The sequence below is a fragment of the Microcaecilia unicolor genome, chromosome 13 (genome assembly GCF_901765095.1).
Source record: "Microcaecilia unicolor chromosome 13, aMicUni1.1, whole genome shotgun sequence".
Taxonomy (NCBI): Eukaryota; Metazoa; Chordata; class Amphibia; order Gymnophiona; family Siphonopidae; genus Microcaecilia; species Microcaecilia unicolor.
In genome coordinates, this window is record NC_044043.1 from 10,381,948 (window position 1) to 10,403,710 (window position 21,763).

A 21,763-nucleotide genomic window follows, 5' to 3' on the forward strand; every position below is an offset into this window, starting at 1 on the left:
TAGAAGTGAGCCATGTGGGATCATCCATGTCGTCTGGGAGCACAAAGTGGTCACTGAGGCTAGGTCGTCATGACTCCGCTCCACCAACACCAGGGAGAGCGCATCCAGGTCCCCCTGGGAATCCAGCCACGCCCTATTTAGACCCCAACCCTGTGGGAGGACCCCCAAGGGTACTCCCTGTCCCAGGCAGACTTGACTGAGGCTTCTTTAGAAGGAAGGCCTTATGCATCAGTAAAATGAACTGCTGAGAGAAAGGGACTATATCCGATTCCCCCAATCGCCCCCGCCCCGTGGATAATAGACGTGAAGCACAGCACCCATCAGTCTCCTCATCCAGCACCAGAAACTCGGGCGAGAAATGCACGGCGAGGTGCTCAAAATGAAAAACCATGGTATCATATGAACCCGCTAAAGGATCCTTTGATGCTGTATCTGATGGCGCCGCCCACTCCAGTGGCAGCCCAACAGTCCGAAGAGAAGCAAGAAGAGGGTCCCAATGACAAGAACTACACCCCCTCCACCCTCGGATGCCGCTTTCTAGGCTCCACACTGGGAGCAGCACTTGGCCGACTCTGCTGGCATGGACATGGCAGGCAAGAACTCAGTCAGGAGGAATCAAGGCAGATGCAGGGTGCGAGAAATCAGCCTGCTGTCCTCGGAGAATACCCTCTACAGATATGTAGCTTTCGCTTTCTCCAAGGACAAGCAGGCTTCTCACGAATGGGGTATCCCTAGCCCCCAGGCTCACTCAAAACAACAAACATTGGTCAATTGGGCCTCGCAACGGCGAGGACATAACTGAGATTGACCTAACTTCTTCAACTAACAGAGTGCAGCCTGGAACAGAATAAAAATGGGCCTAGGGGGGTGGAGTTGGATTCTAAACCCTGAACAGATTCTGCAGCACCGACTGCCCGAACCGACTGTCGCGTCGCGTATCCTGCTGAAGGCAGTAATGAGATGTGAACGTGTGGACGGATGACCACGTTGTAGCCTTGCAAATCTCTTCCATAGTGGCTGACTTCAAGTGGGCCACTGACGCTGCCATGGCTCTAACACTTTGAGCTGTGACATAACCCTCAAGTCAGCCCAGCCTGGACGTAAGCGAAGGAAATGCAATCTGCTAGCCAATTGGATATGGTGTGTTTCCAGACAGCCACTCCCCTTCTGTTGGGATCAAAAGAAACAAACAATTGGGCGGACTGTCTGTGGGGCTGTGTCCGCTCCAGATAGAAGGCCAATGCTCGTTTGCAGTCCAATGTGTGCAGCTGGCGTTCAGCAGGGCGGGTATGAGGACGGGGAATGAATGTTGGCAAGACAATTGACTGGTTCAGATGGAACTCCGACACCACCTTCGGCAAGAACTCTGTTATGATGAAATTTAGTATAAGGAGCATGAGCTACCAAGGCCTGAAGCTCACTGACTCTGCGAGCTGAAGTAACTGCCACCAAGAAAATGACCTTCCAGGTCAAGTACTTCAGATGGCATGAATTCAGTGTTTCGAAAGGAGGTTTCATCAGCTGGGTGAGAACGACATTGAGATCCCATGACACTGCAGGAGGTTTGATGGGGGGCTAGGACAACAGCAAACCTATCATGAAGCGAACAACTAAAGGCTGTCCCAAGATCGGCTTACCTTCCACACGGTAATGGTATGCACTAATCGCACCAAGATGAACCCTTACAGAGTTGGTCTTAAGACCAGACTCAGACAAGTGCAGAAGGTATTCAAGCAGGGTCTGTGTAGGACACGAGCGAGGATCTAGGGCCTTGCTGTCACACCAGACGGCAAACCTCCGCCATAGAAAGAAGTAACTCCTCTTAGTGGAATCTTTCCTGGAAGCAAGCAAGACCCAGGAGACATCCAAGGAGAGACCCAAGGAGGCAAAATCTACGCTCTCAACATCCAGGCCGTGAGAGCCAGAGACCGGAGATTGGGATGCAGAAGCGACCCCTCGTTCTGAGTAATGAGGGTCAGAAAACACTCCAATCTCCACGGTTCTTCGGAGGACAACTCCAGAAGAAGAGGGAACCAGATCTGACGTGGCCAGAAAGGAGCGATCAGAATCATCATGCCTCGGTCTTGCCTGAGTTTCAGCGAAGTCTTCCCCACCAAAGGTATGGGAGGATAAGCATACAGGAGGCCTTCCCCCCAATCCAGGAGAAAGGCATCTGACGCTAGTTTGCCGTGGGCCTGAAGTCTGGAACAGAACTGGGGGACCTTGTGGTTGGCTTGGGTAGCAAAGAGATCCACCAAGGGGGTGCCCCACAGTTGGAAGATCTCGTGTACCACTTTGGAATTGAGCGACCGCTCATGAGGTTGCATGATCCTGCTCAATCTGTCGGCCAGACTGTTGTTTACGCCTGCCAGATATGTGGCCTAAAGACACATGCCGTATCGGCGAGCCCGAAGCCACATTCTGACGGCCTCCTGACACAGAGGGCGAGATCCGGTGCCCCCCTGCTTGTTGCTGTAATACATGGCAACCTGGTTGTCTGTCTGAATTTGAATAATTTGTTGGGACAGCCGATCCCTGAAAGCCCTTAGGGCATTCCAGACCGCTCGTAACTCCAGCAGATTGATCTGTAGACCTTGTTCCTGGAGGGACCAACTGCCATGTGTGTGAAGCCCATCGACATGAGCTCCCCATCCCAGGAGAGACGCATCCGTTGTCAGCACTTTTTGAGGCTGAGGAATTTGGAAGGGACGTCCCAGAGTCAAATTGGACCGAATTGTCCACCACTGCAGGGATTGAAGAAAACTGGTGGACAGCTGGACTACATCCTCTAGACCCCCAGCAGCTTGGTACCACTGGAAAGCTAGGGTCCATTGAGCTGATCTCTTGTGAAGACGGGCCATGGGAGTCACATGAACTGTGGAGGCCATGTGGCCGAGCAATCTCAACATCTGCCGAGCTGTGATCTGCTGAGATGGCCGCACCCAGGAAATGAGGGACAGAAGATTGTCGGCCATCGCTTCCGGAAGGTAGGCACGATTCGTCTGAGAGTCCAGCAGAGCTCCTATGAATTCGAGTTTCTGAACTGGAAGAAGGTGGGACTTTGGATAATTTATCACAAACCCTAGTAGCTCCAGGAGTCAAATAGTCATCCGCATGGACTGTAGAGCTCCTGCCTCGGAGGTGTTCTTCACTAGCCAATCGTCGAGGTAAGGGAACACGTGCACTCCCAGTCTGCGTAGAGACGCCGCTACGACAGCCAGGCATTTTGTGAACACCCTGGGCGCGGAGGCGAGACCAAAGGGTAGCACACAATACTGAAAGTGCCGTGTTCCCAGACGGAATCGAAGATACTGTCTGTGAGCTGGCTATATCGGGATATGAGTGTAAGCATCCTTTAAGTCCAGAGAGCATAGCCAATCGTTTGCCTGAATCATGGGAAGAAGGATGCCCAGGGAAAGCATCCTGAACTTTTCTCGGACCACATATTTGTTCAGAGCTCTTAGGTCTAGGATGGGACGCATCCCCCGTTTTCTTTTCCACAAGGAAGTACCTGGAATAGAATCCCAGCCCTTCTTGCCCCAGTGGCACGGGCTCGACCGCATTGGCGCTGAGAAGGGCGGAGAGTTCCTCTGCAAGTACCTGCTTGTGCTGGAAGCTGAAGGACTGAGCTCCCGGTGGGCAATTTGGAGGCTTTGAGATCGAATTGAGGGTGTATCCTAGCCGGACAATTTGAAGAACCCACTGGTCGGAGGTTATGAGAGGCCACCTTTGGTGAAAAAATTTTAACCTCCCCCCCCCCCCCCCCCCCCCCCGACTGGCAGATCGTCCGGCACGGACACTTTGATTGCGGCTATGCTCTGCTGGAGCCAGTCAAAAGCCCGTCCCTTGCTTTTACTGGGGAGCTACAGGGGCCTGTTGAGGCGCACGCTGTTGACGAGAACGAGCGCGCTGGGGTTTGGCCTGGGCATCAGGCTGGCGAGAGGGAGGATTGTACCTACGCTTACTAGAAGAATAGGGAACAGTCCTCTGTCCCCCATAAAAAGTCTACCAGTTGAGGTAGATGCTGAAGGTGTCCGGCGGGAGAATTTGTCGAAAGCGGTGTCCCGCTGGTGGAGCTGTTCTACCACCTGTTCGACCTTTTCTCCCAAAAAATTATCCCCCCGGCAAGGAGAGTCCGCTATCCGCTGCTGGAGCCTATTCTCCAGGTCTGAGGCGCGCAGCCATGAGAGTCTGCGCATCACCACACCTTGAGCAGCGGCCCTGGACGCGACATCAAAAGTATCGTAAACACCCCTGGCCAGGAATTTACGACATGCCTTCAGCTGCCTGACCAACTGCTGAAAAGGCTTGGCTTGCTCAGAAGGGAGCTCGTCCACCAAGTCCGCCAACTGCCGCACATTGTTCTGTATATGAATGCTCGTGTACAGCTGGTAGGACTGGATTTTGGAAATGAGCACTGAAGAATGGTAGGCCTTCCTCCCAAAAGAATCCAAGGTTCTAGAGTCTTTGCCCGGGGGTGCCGAAGCATACTCCTTAGAACTTTTGACCTTCTTAAGGGCCAGATCCACCACACCAGAGTCATGAGGCAACTGAGTCCGCATCAACTCTGGGTCCCCATGGATCCGATACTGGGATTCGATCTTCTTGGGAATGTGGGGATTTGTTAGCAGCTTCGCCCAGTTTGCCAGCAATATCTTCTTGAGGACATGATGCATGGGTACTGTGGACGATTCCTTAGGTGGCGAAGGACAGTCCAAAAGCTCAAACATTTCAGCCCTTGGCTCATCCTCCGTAACAAAGGCCGTGAAAGATAGACTCTCGGGAGGAGAAAGCTGTCTTTCAGGGGGGGGAGTGGGATCAGAAGGGAGACCGTCAGACTCCTCATCTGAGAAATATCTGATGTCTTCCTCTGCCTCCCACGAGGCCTCACCATCGGTGTTGGACAAAAGTTCATGAACTTCTGTCCGAAGCCGTGCCCGCCTCGACTCCGTAGGAACATGACCACGATGGGTGCGTCGAGAGGAAGACTCCCGTACCGGCGGCATTGGAGCTCCCTCCATCGATGTCGTCGGGGAGTCCCCCTGGGAGGCAGCCGATGCCGGTACTGCAAGCGGTACCGGTACGGGAGACCTCATCATGGACAAGGGCCCAGCCGTCGCCTCAGTCGTCGGTGCCGGGGGTGCTTGGAGAAGGGCGCAACAGCTCTTCCAGTATCCCTGGAAGGATGGCCATGAGGCTCTCGTTCAGAGCGGCTGTCGAGAGAGGCAAGGAGTCCGGTACCGGCATCGAGCTGCGAATCTGTCCAGGACGCAGAGGCGGTACCGGGCTGTCCACAGGGGAGCGCATCGACACCTCCTGTATGGAGGGTGAGTGGTCCTCCCGATGTCGACGCTTGGGTGCCGGTGCCACCGGCGACCCAGAGCTCTCGGCACCGCATCTGGAAGGCGACAGATGGCGATGCTTCTTTGCCTTCGCACGAAGCACGTCACTGGTACCTCCCGGTACCGAAGAGGAGGATATCGAATCCAAACGTCTGCAGTGGGCCGGGTCCGAAAGAGGTTGATCCCAGGGGGTCTGTACCGCAGGAGCCCTCGAGGCAGGCGGAGACCTACTCGAGGGCTCACCGCTACCAGCAGGGGAATAGACAGCCCTCACCTGCACTCCGGAAGATGAAACACCCTCCGACGACATCGATACCACCGATGACCTCGGTATCGCAGACGCTGGATCACCGGCAGAAGAGCTAGGTACCGCAGACGTCGACGCACCGGACGATGACCTCGGTACCGAAGACGTCGAAGCACCGGACGAGGCCCTGAACAAAAGGGTCCACTGGGCCAATCTCGCCGCCTGAATCCGCTTCTTCAAGAAAAGACAGAGAGTACAGGCCTGGGGGTGAGGGAGATAGTCCGGCTGCACTGGGTGCACTTTTTGAAGCCGCCGGCAGGCTTCGAGGACATGGGCGGAAAAATCACGCCGGCGAAATCAAAATTCGCGATGATGGCTAATGGCACCAAAAAAGTTAGAAAAAACCCATAGGGGTGGCGAAAAAGGCTGCACCCAACAGTGAAAGAAAACTTATGGGAAAAAAATTCGAAATAAGGGAATTTTTTTTTTTTAACCAAGAGACACACGACGGAAAAGAAGAATCTGGACACTTCCAAACGGAAGAACGCGGCGAAAAGACGCGAGGTGTCTCCTTGGGGCACAGACCAACTGAAAAACAGCCGTCCTGAGCCGCGGAAAAAAGAAGACTGACGAACACGAGCGCGTTGGGGCAGGAAGACGGTCGCACACGCGAGGGCTAGCAAACGCTGTTGCTAGTGAAGATCTCTGATCGGAGGGGCTGCCGTGGACGTCACCCATTCGTGAGAACAAGCAGCCTGCTTGTCCTCGGAGAATAGTACTTATGCTGATTTTATAATTTGATTTTTGAATACAATAGTATTGAGATATGGTTTTTAATCATACATTGTTATGTTTTTTTGATTGGAGGTTGTGAACTTTGAATATAATATAGGTCAGTTTGTTAATATTATAAGACCAGCCATAATGGGTCAGACCAATGGTCCATCTAGCCCAGTATTCTGCTTCCAACAGTGGCCAATCCAGGTCACTAGAACCTGGCAGAAACCCAATGTTACCAATCTTGGGGGCAAGCAGTGGCTTCCCCCATGTCCAGCTCAACAACACACTATAAACCTATAAGAACATACTATGACTGAGGAATTTTCGTAACAAATTCTTTACATTAGAAACGTAGAAAATGATGGCAGATAAAAGCCAGATGGCCCATCCAGTCTGTCCATCCCCATCATCTGATATCTTTTCCTACCCCTAAGAGATCTCACATGCCTGTCCCATTCTTTTAAAAATTCAGATACAGTCCTCATCTCCACTGGGAGATCGTTCCACACATACACCATGCTTTCCGTAAAGAAGTATTTCCTTAGATTAGTTTTGAGTCTCAGTGGCGTTTCTAGGGGCGCTGACACCCGGGGCGGATTGCCGATGCGCCCCGCCCCCCGGCGAAATACCCCCCCCGGGTGCAGCGCGACTCCCCGGCGAAAGCCCCCCCCCCCCCCCAGGTCCGCGCGCCTGTCGGCTCTTCGTTTCCATGCTCCCTCAGCCCCGGAACAGGAAGTAACCTGTTCCGGGGCAGAGGGAGCATGAAAACGAAGAGCCAACAGGCGCGCGGCACCCCCCCCCCCCCCCCCAAAACGGCGTGCACCCGGGGCGGACCACCCCCACCTTGCTATGCCACTGTTGAGTCTATCCCCCTTCAATTTCATATTATACTTTTCTCTTATTCCAGAGCTTCCTTTCAGTTGAAAGAGACATGCTTACTGTGCATTTATGCTGCAGATATATTTAAATGTCTCATGCCTCGTCTCTCTCATCTTTCTTCCAAAGTATACATATTGAGGTCTATGAGTCTGTCTCTATATGCTTTATGATGAAGACCACTGATCATTTTAATAGAGTTCTTTTTAATTTTTAAAGGTTGAAAGGAAACTTTTACAAGTATGAGAGCTGCCAATACTCAATAGAGCACTGGTGTGTAACTAGTATCTTCCAACTTAAAAAATCAAGTTATTAGTAATAATTGTTTCTATAGTATTAATTTTTGTTTTGTTTACAGAGCATTTTATGCACTCTAATGCAGGGTTTTTTTTTTACCATCATGTTGGGTTTTATGGAACCATTTTAATAAATATCGCTGCTAAGAGGTTAAGTTGTTGCTGCGTCCCCAGCCCCCCTAACCTATCTGGCGAGGGGATGATCAGTTAGCGGTGATATTCAGTGACACTAATTGGTTAAATGCCACTGAAGATCGGGTGCAGGCTTGCTCAACAGGGTTTAACTGGCCAGAAGCCTCTCCTGCCAGGTTAAAACCTTTTGAGTATCAACCCAATAAGTATGGCGCATCATAAAAACCAAATACACTAGGCATACCTGTAATTATGGAACCAATTAATAACAGTGCTGGTTTTCAAGTTCAGCTGTGTGGCAAGATCCTCAATGGTTTTTGGTGATGGGTATGGCTTTTGCTGGTAGGCCCTTTTAAGAGCTTCTTTCTCTTCTGGAGCTAACACCACTCGGGGTTTCTTCAGGTGCTGTTGTTGCTGTGGGCTGCCTCCCTGGCTGTAGTCTATACTAACAGAAGGGGGTTCACAAGGCTGAATCTGAGTATCACTAACTGAACTGTGTCGTCGCTTCATATATGCTGAAAAAAAGTAAATCACATAATCAGTTTTCTAAAAGTGCTAATGCAAGCACTAAGTGTACTTCAGGATATATCTGTCCAGAGTTCTAAATTCTACTTTCATTGCTAGGAGCAGATACATTTTCAACAGGGAATTTAAGTTCAAAAGCTTATGCATTTTTCAGCTCACACAAACCCAGATGATTTTCAAACACGAGGTACCTAAGCATTTCACAGGAGGCCATTTTTGTGCATATGTGGCCACATGCTCAGTAAATGGCTTCTCATAAAATACTGACTGGTGTAAAAGTTATCCACCATGACATAATGGTTTGTACTTTGCCAGTAGATATCTACAGGATTGGAGTTCATAATTACACTAAAATATAAAATACGGTAGTCTACATGTGTATGTAAATGATCAAGGTGTAGACATTTACATCTGCTCAACAGCAGGTAAGTGAATGCACCTGTGAGGTAGGTGGGATTTCTGCTGCTTGCACTAGTATTTTATAAAGACACTATGCACCTGAGTGGAGGAGTAGCTTTTGAGCTTATCTGCTCCTGTAGGCAGTGGTGTGCTGGTAAATTTTTAACAACAGGCTCTCTCCCTCATCCACCTCTGCGCGCCCCCCCCCCCCCCCCCCCCCCCCCACACACAGACACACACAAATTGCAGAGCTGGCTATTCCCAGAAAGAGAGTTAGCTGGTAAAGTATTAACAACATGTAATTTTATTATACATTATTGGTACAAAGGATATGCACATGGTTTTGCTTTTTAAACCCAAAGGTGAATCCTAAGGGTGGTTGAACAATAAACTGTGTTGTTTCTGACTTTACTTGTTTTGGAATGCTTTTGGGTCCTCCTACTGATCTGTACATGTGCTGTCTGGAATTTTGGAAGAAAGAAATAAGGAAATAAAAAATTAATTTTGGACATACTCTGTAGAAGTTGTTTTTCTTTTGCAATGTGATGGATGCCTGCTCTGGTGTATGAATGTGATAATCTTTGAATAACTAAACTACCTATACTAAATGGCTATGGATTTCTGAACATATGGTATCATTAAAGGACAAATTTTTAAATGCTCAGTTGGGTATATATCATATATATGCTACTCTGAAATGTTTCAGACATATCATCTATTTATTCCCATGATATAACTGAATTCTATTATTCTGTCTCAGTGTATTTTGAAATGTAAGCCAACTTTGCTTTGAATGTGTGATAAATGTTTTTTAAAAAATCCTTTATCCTCCATCTTTTAAGACACTGCCTACCTGCTGGGTAGTGATGGCACAAGGAAAGCAAGTTTGGTCCAGGAAGACTAACTCAAAATAACCTGGCTGTTCCTTAGCTGTGCTGTAGTATTACCGTACCAAGCCTCTGTGGTAATGCTCCACTAATAAGTTAAAAGATTAACTGGATTTCTTGAAAGGATTATTATATAAACTTAGGATGCATCATGACTAGGGACACACACATACACTTATTTATTCAATATCACAATTCTTCATACAGCCACAAAACAACCTTTTAGGGTAGACAGTGTTCACAATGAGCTCCTTTTATTACCAACCAGACAGAGATAAGAGTTTTCAGTTTTGGCACAGTATAGGTTATCACAAGAAAAATATATAAGAAAACCAATATGGGCTGCATTAGGGGCTTATATATAGCCCATTTATGTATAAACAAAAGAAATCGGCATGAAACAAAATATTTATTTTGACTAATAAAACCACTTCCCCCAGAAACATGTTCAAAACAGAATAATCCATTTGTGTAAAAAGGTAAACTTCTACAAAACATGAAGATCTGATTCCATGTGTGCCCCAATGAAAGGACAGTTTAATTCTACTTCCATTTAATTTCAATATTCCATCAACTTTATAACACCAGGCTTCCCATGGTAGATTACAACAACAACAGTTAAGACGAACCCAGGCATCAGGAAACAGGATATCCTCACTGAAATTTAGCCATTCATGCTCAATTTGCTATTGCCCTTTCTCTCCCACCCAGTAGTGTTCTTTGTTATTATTATTAAGCTATCTTGCCCCCCCCCCCCCCCGTCCTTCCTTTTCACATTTTATGGTGTTTTTTTTGTCAATTTAAATAAATAAATATGAGATTGTGCCGCGGGCCTAATTACCTGGCTGGATGGAACTTAAGTGAAGTGCTCCAAGATTCTTCCGACGAGGAGGACTGGACGACGATAGCTGGTGGCCGGCAGAGCTCAGGGTGTGCATGCACTAGCAGTGCAGGAAGCAGAAGGAAAGGCGGCAAGGCGCTACTAGCTCGTGCTGGGATGGACAGAGCCAGAGAGGAGCCAAATACCTGCTGCAGGAGCCGTTAGACAAGCAGGAAGGGCGCACTCACTGGCGCGCAGGGTGCCGCAGGGGGGAGGAAGGCGTCATGACGTAGAAGATGGGCGGGACTTGACCGGAGGGAGCGAGAGGAGCCGCTGGGAGGAGCTGCTAGTAAGAAGGGCGCATTGGCCAGGCGGAGAGAGAGCAAGAGGACTGCAAGTTATTGGTTTCCACCCGGGCGGTCTGCCCCCCCCCCCCCCTCGGTACGCCACTGGAACCAGCACAAGGAGGCAGGGCTGCCAATATCAGGTGACAGCTGGTGTGTGCGGGCATGCGATGCGTACCTGCAGCCAGGGGAGAAAAAAAAAACTTTGTCCCGTCCCTGCTGACAGCTGAGCTGAATAACCGGCTCGCAAAATGTTTCAAAAAGTAACAACCGGCTCTGCAGAGCCGGTGCGAGCCGGCTCCAGCACACCACTGCCTGTAGGCCCTGTTGGTACTGCCCCCTGACGCATATGCATCAGAGAGGGCAGAACAGGGCCTTCCTGATCATGTGGGTGTGAAGGCTACAGACTACTGAAGTTAGCACTGGTGCCGGGCCTAGTCCTCTCCGCTGCTGGGGGTCCGGACTCTCAGAGGCAGACACTGGGAGAGGGAGGAAGGTTTGAGAAATACAGGATGGGGGTGGGGGGCGATCTTGTGAGGAAATAGAGGAAGTGGGTGAGGTTGAATGGGTAAGTGGGAGGGAGGAAGGGAGGGAAGAGAGGAGAAATGCTGGACATGGAAGGGGGGGGAGGGAAGAGAGGAAAAATGCTGGATATGGATGGAGGGGAGAGGAGAAATGCAGGACATGGATAAAGGGGAGGGGAGGCGAGAAAGGTGAAATGCTGGACATGGATGGAAGGGAGGGGAGGCGAGAAAGGTGAAATGCTGGACATGGATGGAGGGAAGGGGCGAGAGGTGAAATGCTGGACATGCATGCCAATTTTGCGGAGGGCCCAGCTTTTACTTATGGACGTAGGGCAGGAAGTGGAGAAGAAAGGAGGAGAATAAAGAAATAAATGGACAGGAGGCTCTGGAAACAGAGTTACGAGAACAGATAGAGAGCAGCAAAACCAGAGATTGGATAAAGGTGAGCAGGTTGATATTGTGTATCTGGATTTTCAGAAGGCGTTTGACAAAGTACCTCATGAAAGACTCCAGAAGAAACTGGAAAATCATGGGATAACAGCGTTGCTTACATCTAGTAGCTTTATAGAAATGATAAGTAGTAGTAGTATTAGGAGGTAGTGTCCTATTGTGGATTAAAAACTGGTTAAAAGATAATAAACAGAGAATAGGGTTAAATGGTCAGTATTCTCAATAAAGAAGTGTAGTTAGTGGGGTTCCCCAGGGGTCTGTGCTGGGACCTACGCTTTTAAACATATTTATAAATGACCTAGAGATGGGGGTAACTAGTGAGGTAATTAAATTTGCTGATGACACAAAGTTATTCTAAGTAGTTAAATTGCAGGAGGATTGTGAAAACTTACAAGAGGGCCTTACGAAACTGGGAGACTGGGCATCTAAATGGCAGATGACGTTTAATGTGAGCAAGAGCAAAGTGATGAATGTGGGAAAGAGGAACCCGAATTATAGCTACGTTATTGCAAGGTTCCACGTTAGCAGTCACAGACCAAGAAAGGGATCTAGGTGTCATCATTGATGATACGTTGAAAGTCTGCTCAGTGTGCTGCTGCGGCTAAGAAAGCAAATAGAATGTTAGGTATTATTAGGAAAGGAATGGAAAACAAAAATGAGGATGTTTTAATGCCCCTGTATCGCTCCATGGTGCGACCGCCCCTCGAATATTGTGTTCAATTCTGGTTGCTGCATCTCAAAAAAGATATAGTGGAATTAGAAAAGATGCAGAGAAGGGTGACGAAAATGATAATGGGGATGGGACGACTTCCCTATGAGGAAAGGCTAAAGTGGCTAGGGCTTTTCAGCTTGGAGAAAAGACAGCTGAGGGGAGATATGATAGAGGGTCTATAAAATAATGAATGGAGTGGAATGGGTAGACGTGAAGCGTCTGTTTACGTTTTCCAAAAATACTAGAACTAGAGGGCATGCGATGAAGCTACAACATAGTAAATTTAAAACGAATCGGAGAAACTTTTCTTCACTCAGCGTGTAATTCAACTCTGGAATTCGTTGAAAGAAAATGTGAAGGCGGTTAGCTTAGCAGAGTTTAAAAAAGGTTTGGATGGCTTCCTAAAGGAAAAGTCCATAGACCATTATTAAATTGGACTTGGGGAAAATCCATTATTTCTGGGTTAAGCAGCATAAAATGTTTTGCACTTTTTTGGGAATCTTGCCAGGTACTTGTGACCTGGATTGGCCACTGTTGGAAACAGGATGCTGGGCTTGATGGACCTTTGGTCTGTCCCAGTATGGCAATACTTATGTACTTATAACCAACAAAGTCACAAAAAATCATTTTATTTTCATTTCAGTATTTGGAAGACGTCCAATTTGAGAATTTACATCTGCTGTCTTATTTTGCACTGTACATGTGTTTCTTTTTGTTTTCTTGGTATTGTGCTGCATGCAGACTCTGGTTTCTTGGGATTTCAGATTAATTTTTGCCAGTATTTGAAGAGGGGCTATCTCAGTTCTGCACGTGTGACTGCAAGGCCAGTGTCTGAATAGGGATCTTTTTGTTAGGTTCTGAGATTTTATTTATTTATTTTTGTTACATTTGTACCCCGCGCTTTCCCACTCATGGCAGGCTCAATGCGGCAGGCCATGGAGGGTTAAGTGACTTGCCCAGAGTCACAAGGAGCTGCCTGTGCCGGGAATCGAACTCAGTTCCTCAGTTCCCCAGGACCAAAGTCCACCACCCTAACCACTAGGCCATTCCTCCACTCCACATTGGGCTCCTTTTACTAGGCTGCGCTAGCGATTCCCGTGTGGCAAATGCAATGAAGACCATTCAATTCCTATGTGATTTGTCATATTTGCTGCGAGGTAATTGCAAGTGCAGCTTAGTAAAAGAAGCCCATTGTGTTTCAGATTCAGCAAGACTATTCTCCCAATTCCTGGTCTGTGTGCAAATTTGGTTTGTGTCATTTTGGGTGTACTGGAGCTGTAAGAGCTTACAGAAAATTATTTATAGTGAAAAAAAAAATCACAAGTTGTTTCTCATCTCCTATACTGGTATAATATTTTCAATGATGCCTTTTTACTTGCTCCATGGCTGGTCAAGGGGAGCCGTGGAGGGGCATAATCGAATGGGGTGCCCAAGTTTTCCTGCGATGGGGCGGGGAAACCCGTATTATCGAAACAAGATGGGCTGCCATCTTTCGTTTCGATAATACAGACGCCCAAATCTCAACATTTAGGTGGACCTTAGAGATGATCGTCCCTAGAGATGGTCATCCCCGATTTTTGGCGATAATGGAAACCGAGGATGCCCATCTCAGAAATGACCAAATCCAAGCCATTTGGTCGTGGGAGGAGCCAGCATTCGTAATGCACTAGTCCCTCTGACATGCCAGGACACCAACCGGGAACCCTAGGGGGCATTGCAGTGGACTTCAGAAAAAGTTCCCAGGTGCATAGCTTCCTTACCTTGTGTGCTGAGCCCCTCAAAACTCCCCCAAAACCTACTCCCCACAACTGTACACCACTACCATAGCCCTTAGGGATGAAGGGGGGCACCTAGATGTGGGTGCAGTGGGTTTGTGGTGGGTTTTGGAGGGCTCACATTTACCACCACAAGTATGACAGGTAGGGGGGTGGATGGGCCTGGGTTTGCCTGCCTGAAGTGCACTGCAGTGCCCACTAAAACTGCTCCAAGGACCTGCATACTGCTGTCATGGAGCTGGGTATGATATTTGAGGCTGGCATAGAGGCTGGAAAAATATTTTAAAACATTTTTTTTTAGAGTGGGGGAGTAAGAGGAGGTCATCCGGTCATTTAGGGCACATTTTTGAGGCTTGGATGTTAAAAAAAAAAAAAAGGACCAAGTAAAAGGACCAAGTAAAGTCGGCCAAGTGTTCGTCAGGGACACCCTTCTTTTTTCCATTATCGGCCGAGGAGGCTCATGTGTTAAGCATGCCCCAGTTCCGCCTTCGCTATGCTTCCGATACCCCCCCCGTGAACTTTGGTTGTCCCCGCGACGGAAAGCAGTTGAGGACGCCCAAAATTGGGCTTTCGATTATGCCGATTTGGGCAACCTTTGGGAGAAGGACGCCCATCTCCCGATTTGTGTCGAAAGATGGACGCCCTTCTCTTTCGAAAATAAGCCTGATAGTAACCCTAACCCTAAGGTTGCCCTGTATGAGTACCAGTACCTTTGTTCCTACAAAAAAAAGCACTGCTATGTAAACCACTTTGATTATAATCACAGAAAGGTGGCTACCTGTCCTCTTAACCCAGGTGATCTGTTACAAAATTATCATAATTGTGACTGAGTACTGTTTTGTTACATGGCTACTAGTATACATGCAAAGATGATTTAAAGTACACGTATAAGGGGTTTAACTAGTTAAACTTGTAACCACCTTCCAAACCTTCGCTTTTATAGGCCATACCCGACACTCAGATGTGATGGCTGCTTAACCGATGGGCTCCCACGCTTAAATTCTCAGTGATTATCCTCACCTCAGATCGAAAAAGCATATTTCTCTTATCAACTATCACTTTAGTTCACCAATGAAGAAAAACAAGTCAGACTTACAGTTTAATGTCTCCTCAAACCTAAACATCCCTCACCAGACAAGGCTGGTGGCCATGGTGGTGCTGATGGAGAGGAAAATCCTGTGATGCTTGAACTTTATAGCATTAAAGAACTTATACACAATCATATGGCTATCTCCAGAGACATGCAACAAGAACTAGAGACTATTCATTTGCAAATAGCTACCTCCCAACAAACTCTGAAATCACTTTTCACACGTTTGACCACTGCGGAGGCAGCCATTCCAGAAATATAATCAAACGCTTCAGTGATCAACAAACTAAAAGATGATCACAAAGATCTCGCAAACTGAAGCTGCCGGAACATCATCTATATTCTTGGCTTACCAGAAGGAACTGATGGCTCGGATATGATTGCCTTCTTAGCTGCTATAGAAATGCTAAGTAGTAGTAGTAGTAGTAGTACTTGATTATCTAAATTCTTTGATATAGAATTTACTATGCCACTAAAATTTGAAAGGGCCCATTGCATAATCTGGCGCCAAATTTCCACTGCCTTGTTGTTGCAAAGGTCCTTCGATATCCACATGTTTTGCAAATACTACTCGCAGCTAAGAGCAAATCCTCTTTATTACATCAAGGTCGTAAGATCATCACTATGCCAGACCTTGCTGCTTCTACAGCTGCTAAAAGAAAAGCTTTCCTATCTCTTCGGCAATATTTAAAAGACATTGGCACACAATTTGACTTATTATACCCAGCTTGCATGCGGGTTACCTATAGAAACCACACAAATAACTACATGGATCCGACCATCTTATGCACTTGGATTCAGGTAAACAAAAGTATCCTAATTTATTCATTTAATTTTGTACACTGTATACGCTTCATACATTTGATGTTATCCTTACTGAAATGATGTTGCATGTTCTTTGCTCCGGTTATTTGCAAGAAGACTCTTAATCTATCTATCATTATTTATTTATTTGCTGCATTTGTATCCCACATTTTCCCACCTATTTGCAGGCTCAATGTGGCTTACAATATGTTACAACGATAATCACATTAATGGAATAAGAATTTCAAAATATTGTTACAGATAAGGTGTGAAAGAATATCATAGCAATCATATTAACGAATAAGAATTTCAGAACTGTTATTTTTTTTTTGTTACATTTGGACCCCGCGCTTTCCCACTAATGGCAGGCTCAATGCGGCTTACATATTGTATACAGGTACTTATTTGTACCTGGGGCAATGGAGGGTTAAGTGACTTGCCCAGAGTCACAAGGAGCTGCCTGTGCCTGAAGTGGGAATCGAACTCAGTTTCTCAGTTCCCCAGAACCAAAGTCCACCACCCTAACCACTAGGCCACTCCTCAAATAAGGTGCATAAGAATATCATGTAGGATTAGAAGTGGATAAATAGATAAAACATAACATAATGAGATCAGGACAAGATACATTCAGTAATGAGGGTGTAATTAAAATAACAAATTAGAAGAGTTTGATAATAGTTGTATCTGGTGCAGTTTAGGAGTCAGTTCGTTATGAGGGATCCTTTTTGTACGTCATTTTGAACAAGTTAGTCTTCAGTAATTTCCGGAAGGTTGTCAAATCGTGTGTTGTTTTTATGGTGATCGGTAATTCATTCCATAGTTGTGTGCAGATGTATGAGAAGCTAGATGTATGTATAGATTTGTATTTAAGTCCTCTGCAGTTGGGATAATGGAGGTTTAAGAAAATATGTGATGAACTTTTGTTCTTTCTCTCTGGCAAATCTATTAGGTCTGACATGTAAGATGGGGCATCTCCATAAATAATTTTATGAACCAAGGTGCAGATTTTGAATGCAATTTGATCTTTTAGTGGGAGCCAATGCAATTTTTCTCTAAGGGGTCTGGCACTTTCATATTTCGCCTTTCCGAATATCAGTCTGGCTGTGGTGTTCTGGGCAGTCTGGAGTTTCTTAATGGTTTGTGCCTTGAATCCAGCGTATAAGGAATTACAATAGTCCAAATGACTCATAGTAACATAGTAGATGACGGCAGAAAAAGACCTGCACGGTCCATCCAGTCTGCCCAAGAAGATAAATTCATATGTGCTACTTTTTTTATTTGTACTGTCCTCTTCAGTGCACAGACCGTATAAGTCTGACCAGCCCTATCCCCGCCTCCCAACCACCGGCTCTGGCACAGACCGTATAAGTCTGCCCAGCACTATCCCCACCGCCCAACCACCAGCCCCGGCACAGACCGTATAAGTCTGCCCAGCACTAGTCCCGCCTCCCAACCACCAGCCCCAGCACAGACCGTATATGTCTGCCCAGCACTAGCCCCGCCTCCCAACCACCAGCTCTGCCACCCATTCTAGGCTAAGCTCCTGAGGATCCCTTCCTTCTGCACAGGATTCCTTTATGTTTATCCCACGCATGTTTGAATTCCATTACCGTTTTCATCTCCACCACCTCCCGCGGGAGGGCATTCCAAGCATCCACCACCCTCTCCGTGAAAAAATACTTCCTGACATTCTTCTTGAGTCTGCCCCCCTTCAATCTCATTTCATGCCCTCTCGTTCTACCGCCTTCCCATCTCCGGAAAAGGTTCGTTTGCGGATTAATACCTTTCAAATATTTGAACGTCTGTATCATATCACCCCTGTTCCTCCTTTCCTCCAGGGTATACATGTTCAGGTCCGCAAGTCTCTCCTCATACGTCTTGTAACGCAAATCCCATACCATCCTCGTAGCTTTTCTTTGCACCACTTCAATTCTTTTTACATCCTTAGCAAGATATGGCCTCCATACCAATGATTGCACTAGTTTGTGAAATGTCTCCCTTGGGAAGAAAGGTTTCACTCTTCTAAGCCTCCACATAGCATAGAACATTTTCTTTATAATATTTTTCACATGTCAATCTAGGTTAAGATTTTGTTCAACTGTAACGCCTAGGAGTTTCAGGGTGTCCGCAACAGAAAGAGTTTGGTTTGGTGTATTTATATTGGTATAGTTGATTTTATTATACTGTGATGATAGTATAAGGCATTCTGTCTTTTCTGCATTGAGCTTTAGCTGGAATGCATCCGCACATGAGTACATAATTTGGAAGCTGAGATTAATTTTATCTGCAATTTCTGATGTCGTTTTGAACGAAATATATATCGTCACATCATCAGCATATATATAGGGGTTTAGATCTTGGTTGGATAGTGATCTGGCCAGTGGTAACATCATTAAGTTAAAGAGAATCGGTGAAAGCGGAGATCCTTGAGGAACACCACATTCAGGTCTCCATGGCGATGATATGATCGATTTAGATATCACCCGGTATGTTCTTGCCGTTAGGAAACTATGAAACCAATTCAGGACATTTCCTCCAATTCCAAAATATTCTAGAATGTTTAATAGAATACCATGGTAAACCATGTCAAACGAGTTGGACATGTCGAATTGTAAAAGAAGAAGATTATTACCAGTTGCAATAATTTGTTTGAATTTGGTCATGAGTGTTATAAGAACTGTTTCATGTGCTGTGATTAGCACGGAATCCAAATTGGGATGCGTGTAATACTGAGAAATTGCTCAAGTAGTTGGTAAGTTGTTTAGTTACCAGACTTTCCATTAACTTAACTACCAGAGGGATGGATGCCACTGGACAATAATCCTATATAATAATTCTCACCTCCAACAGGATGTGCTTGGGACTGTGCCTGCCGGAAGTGGTCTGCTAGGCAGGCACGCACTGACATCAGTGACATCAGTGACAGACAATTTGGCAAAGCAAAACAATCTGAGTGCTGGCCATTAGGACACAGGGTTGATAGGAGAGTTTTAAAAGACTGAAGGAAACGAAAGTGTTAAACTGGAGAAGGGGGGGGGGGGGAGTTGTGAATGACTGAAAGACATGCAAATTTGGGACAGGAAAACAATCTCAATGCTGGCCATTAGCACACAGGGTACATAGGAGAGTTTTAAAAAGACTGAAGGAACCAAGTGTTAAATGGGGGGAGGGGGGAGTTCTGAACGACTGAAAGATATGAACATTTGGGAAAGGAAAACAATCTGAATGCTGGCCATTAGGACACAGGGTAGATAGGAGAGTTTTAAAAGACTGAAGGAAACGAAAGTGTTAAACTGGAGAAGGGGGGGGGGGGGGGGGAGTTGTGAATGACTGAAAGACATGCAAATTTGGGACAGGAAAACAATTTCAATGCTGGCCATTAGCACACAGGGTACATAGGAGAGTTTTAAAAAGACTGAAGGAACCGAAAGTGTTAAATGGGGGGAGGGGGGAGTTCTGAACGACTGAAAGATATGAACATTTGGGAAAGGAAACAATCTGAATGCTGGCCATTAGGACACAGGGTAGATAGGAGAGTTTAAAAGACTGAAGGAAACGAATGTGTTAAACTGGAGAAGGGGGGGGGGGGGGGGGGGGGGGGGGGGGGAGTTGTGAACGACTGAAAGACATGCAAATTTGGGACAGGAAAACAATCTCAATGCTGGCCATTAGCACACAGGGTACCATAGGAGAGTTTTAAAAAGACTGAAGGAACCAAAAGTGTTCGGGGGGGGGGGGGGGGGGGGGGTGGGGGGAGGGGCAAGTTCTGAATGAATGAAAGAAATGAAAATTTACGAGAGGAACACAATCTGAATGCCGGGCATTTGTACACAGGGTAGATAAGACACTTTTAAAAAAAAATGAAGGACGTGAAAGTATTACATCTTGGGGGAGAGGTGAGGAGGAAAGCGATGGGGTATCCGGATACTGGGCGTTAGGGCCACGGGGGTACATAGACTTTTGAAAGCCTTAAGGAACCCAAAGTGTGGGAAGGAGGAGGAAAAGGAGGGGAGGAAACGGGGTGAGGGGCATTAGGAACAGGGGAGGGGGCCCTGTCACACACACTCATTCTCACACACACACTGTCACACAGACAGTCTCACTCTGTCACACACCCGCACATTCACTGTCTCTCTCTCTCAAACATACACACTCCCAGGAAAACCTTGCTAGCGCCCGTTTCATTCGTTCCAGAAACGGGCCTTTTTTACTAGTTAGTTATATTATTTAATTTTTTCTTCTGGTCTTTGGGAACTGGTGTGAGTAGGATATTGCCTTTATCCGTAGGAAAGGATCCATGTTGAAGCATGTGGCTTAGGTAGGAGGTGAGATCTGTTATGAAACGCTGGGGAGCTGATTTTATTAAGTAGCTGGGGCATACATCCAGTTTACAGTGGGATTTGGTGAATTTGTTTATCTCTTGGGCGACAGTATCTTCCATTAGTAAATAGAAATTTGTCCATATTCGGTCTGCCGGATATTCATCGATTGTTGGGTCTAAGCAGTCGATGAGTTTTACATAGTCGGAGGAATTAGTTGGTAAGGTGGATCACAGTTTGATGATTTTATCATTAAAGTAAGTTGCTAGATCATCTGCTGATGGGGTGTCCATATTAGTTAAGGTGCTGGTGTGGTATCTAGAAGATTATGTACAAATTGGAATAACTTGTGTAAGTCTTTGTAGTCTTGCCCTATTTTGGAACTATAATATGCCCTTTTAGACTGTCTGATGGTATATTTATATTTTCTTAATATTAGTTTCCATGCAGTGAATGTTTGTTCATCTTTCTTTTTATTCCATGCACGTTCAAGTCTCCTTGTTTGGGTTGTTAGTTTTTTCAGGTCGTCATTAAACCAAGGGAGCGAGTTATTTCTTCGCGATGTTCTTGTTTGTAATGGTGCTATTGTATCAAGTATGCTCTTGCATCTCATATCCCAATTTAAAAGGTATTGTTTGGAATCTATTTGTACTGGCCATTCATTCATGTAAAACTGTTGCCAGAATAATACCGGATTAATATGGCCTCCTGTGGTGAAAGTTTTTCGGTCTTGTTTCTGGATCAAATTTTTTTATCTGCCATTGCATGGATATATTTAGTTTGAAGTAGTCTGGCCAAGGTACTTGTGTCCAATTTATATCTGTTGTTGTAAAGATTTGATCAGAAGAGAATTTGTGTGTGATAAGGTCAAGTGCATGACCTTTGATATGGGTTGCTTGAGTATTTATCCAATTGAAATCCCAGAGTTGGAAAAAGTTTTTGCATTCTTGTGTGTTCTTTGCATTGTAGTCTCCTAGATGCAAGTTTATATCTCCCAGTAGAAGCAGATTAGAATTAGATAAGCAAGCATTCGAGATGAAGTCCATAAGATGTTGTTGACATTCTTGGCAGTTTCCTGGAGGTCTATAAAACAGAATAATGTTCAGATGGTCGAGTAATGTAGGATGGTTAATATTAAGTGAGGCAATGTCGAGTTGTGGAGTCATGGATTCTGCTATAGTTGTTACTATGAAGTGGGATTTGTATATTAGTGCAATGCCTCCTCCTCTCTTTCCATTTCTAGGCCAGTGGGTTATTTTGTAGCCTGGAGGGCAAAGATCTATTAATATTGGGTCATTTTGGAAATGAATCCAGGTTTCATTGATGATTAATAAATCCAGGTTACCTTCGATGATCCAAGTCTGTTAATATTGTTGTCTTGTTAACAGCTGATCTAGCGTTTGTGTATCCAATTTGGATTTTTTGAAATGGATCAGATAAG

General features: G+C 46.1%; 1 protein-coding gene across 1 annotated transcript in view; it reads right to left on the reverse strand.

Annotated features, from left to right (window-relative positions):
• The window catches only part of CUX1 (cut like homeobox 1), an 804,986-nt gene that overhangs the window by 44,197 nt on the left and 739,026 nt on the right, over positions 1–21,763 (reverse strand). Inside the window, 1 exon segment of the mRNA XM_030186246.1 lies at positions 7,918–8,188. Within this exon segment, the coding sequence (XP_030042106.1) occupies positions 7,918–8,188 (271 nt within the window).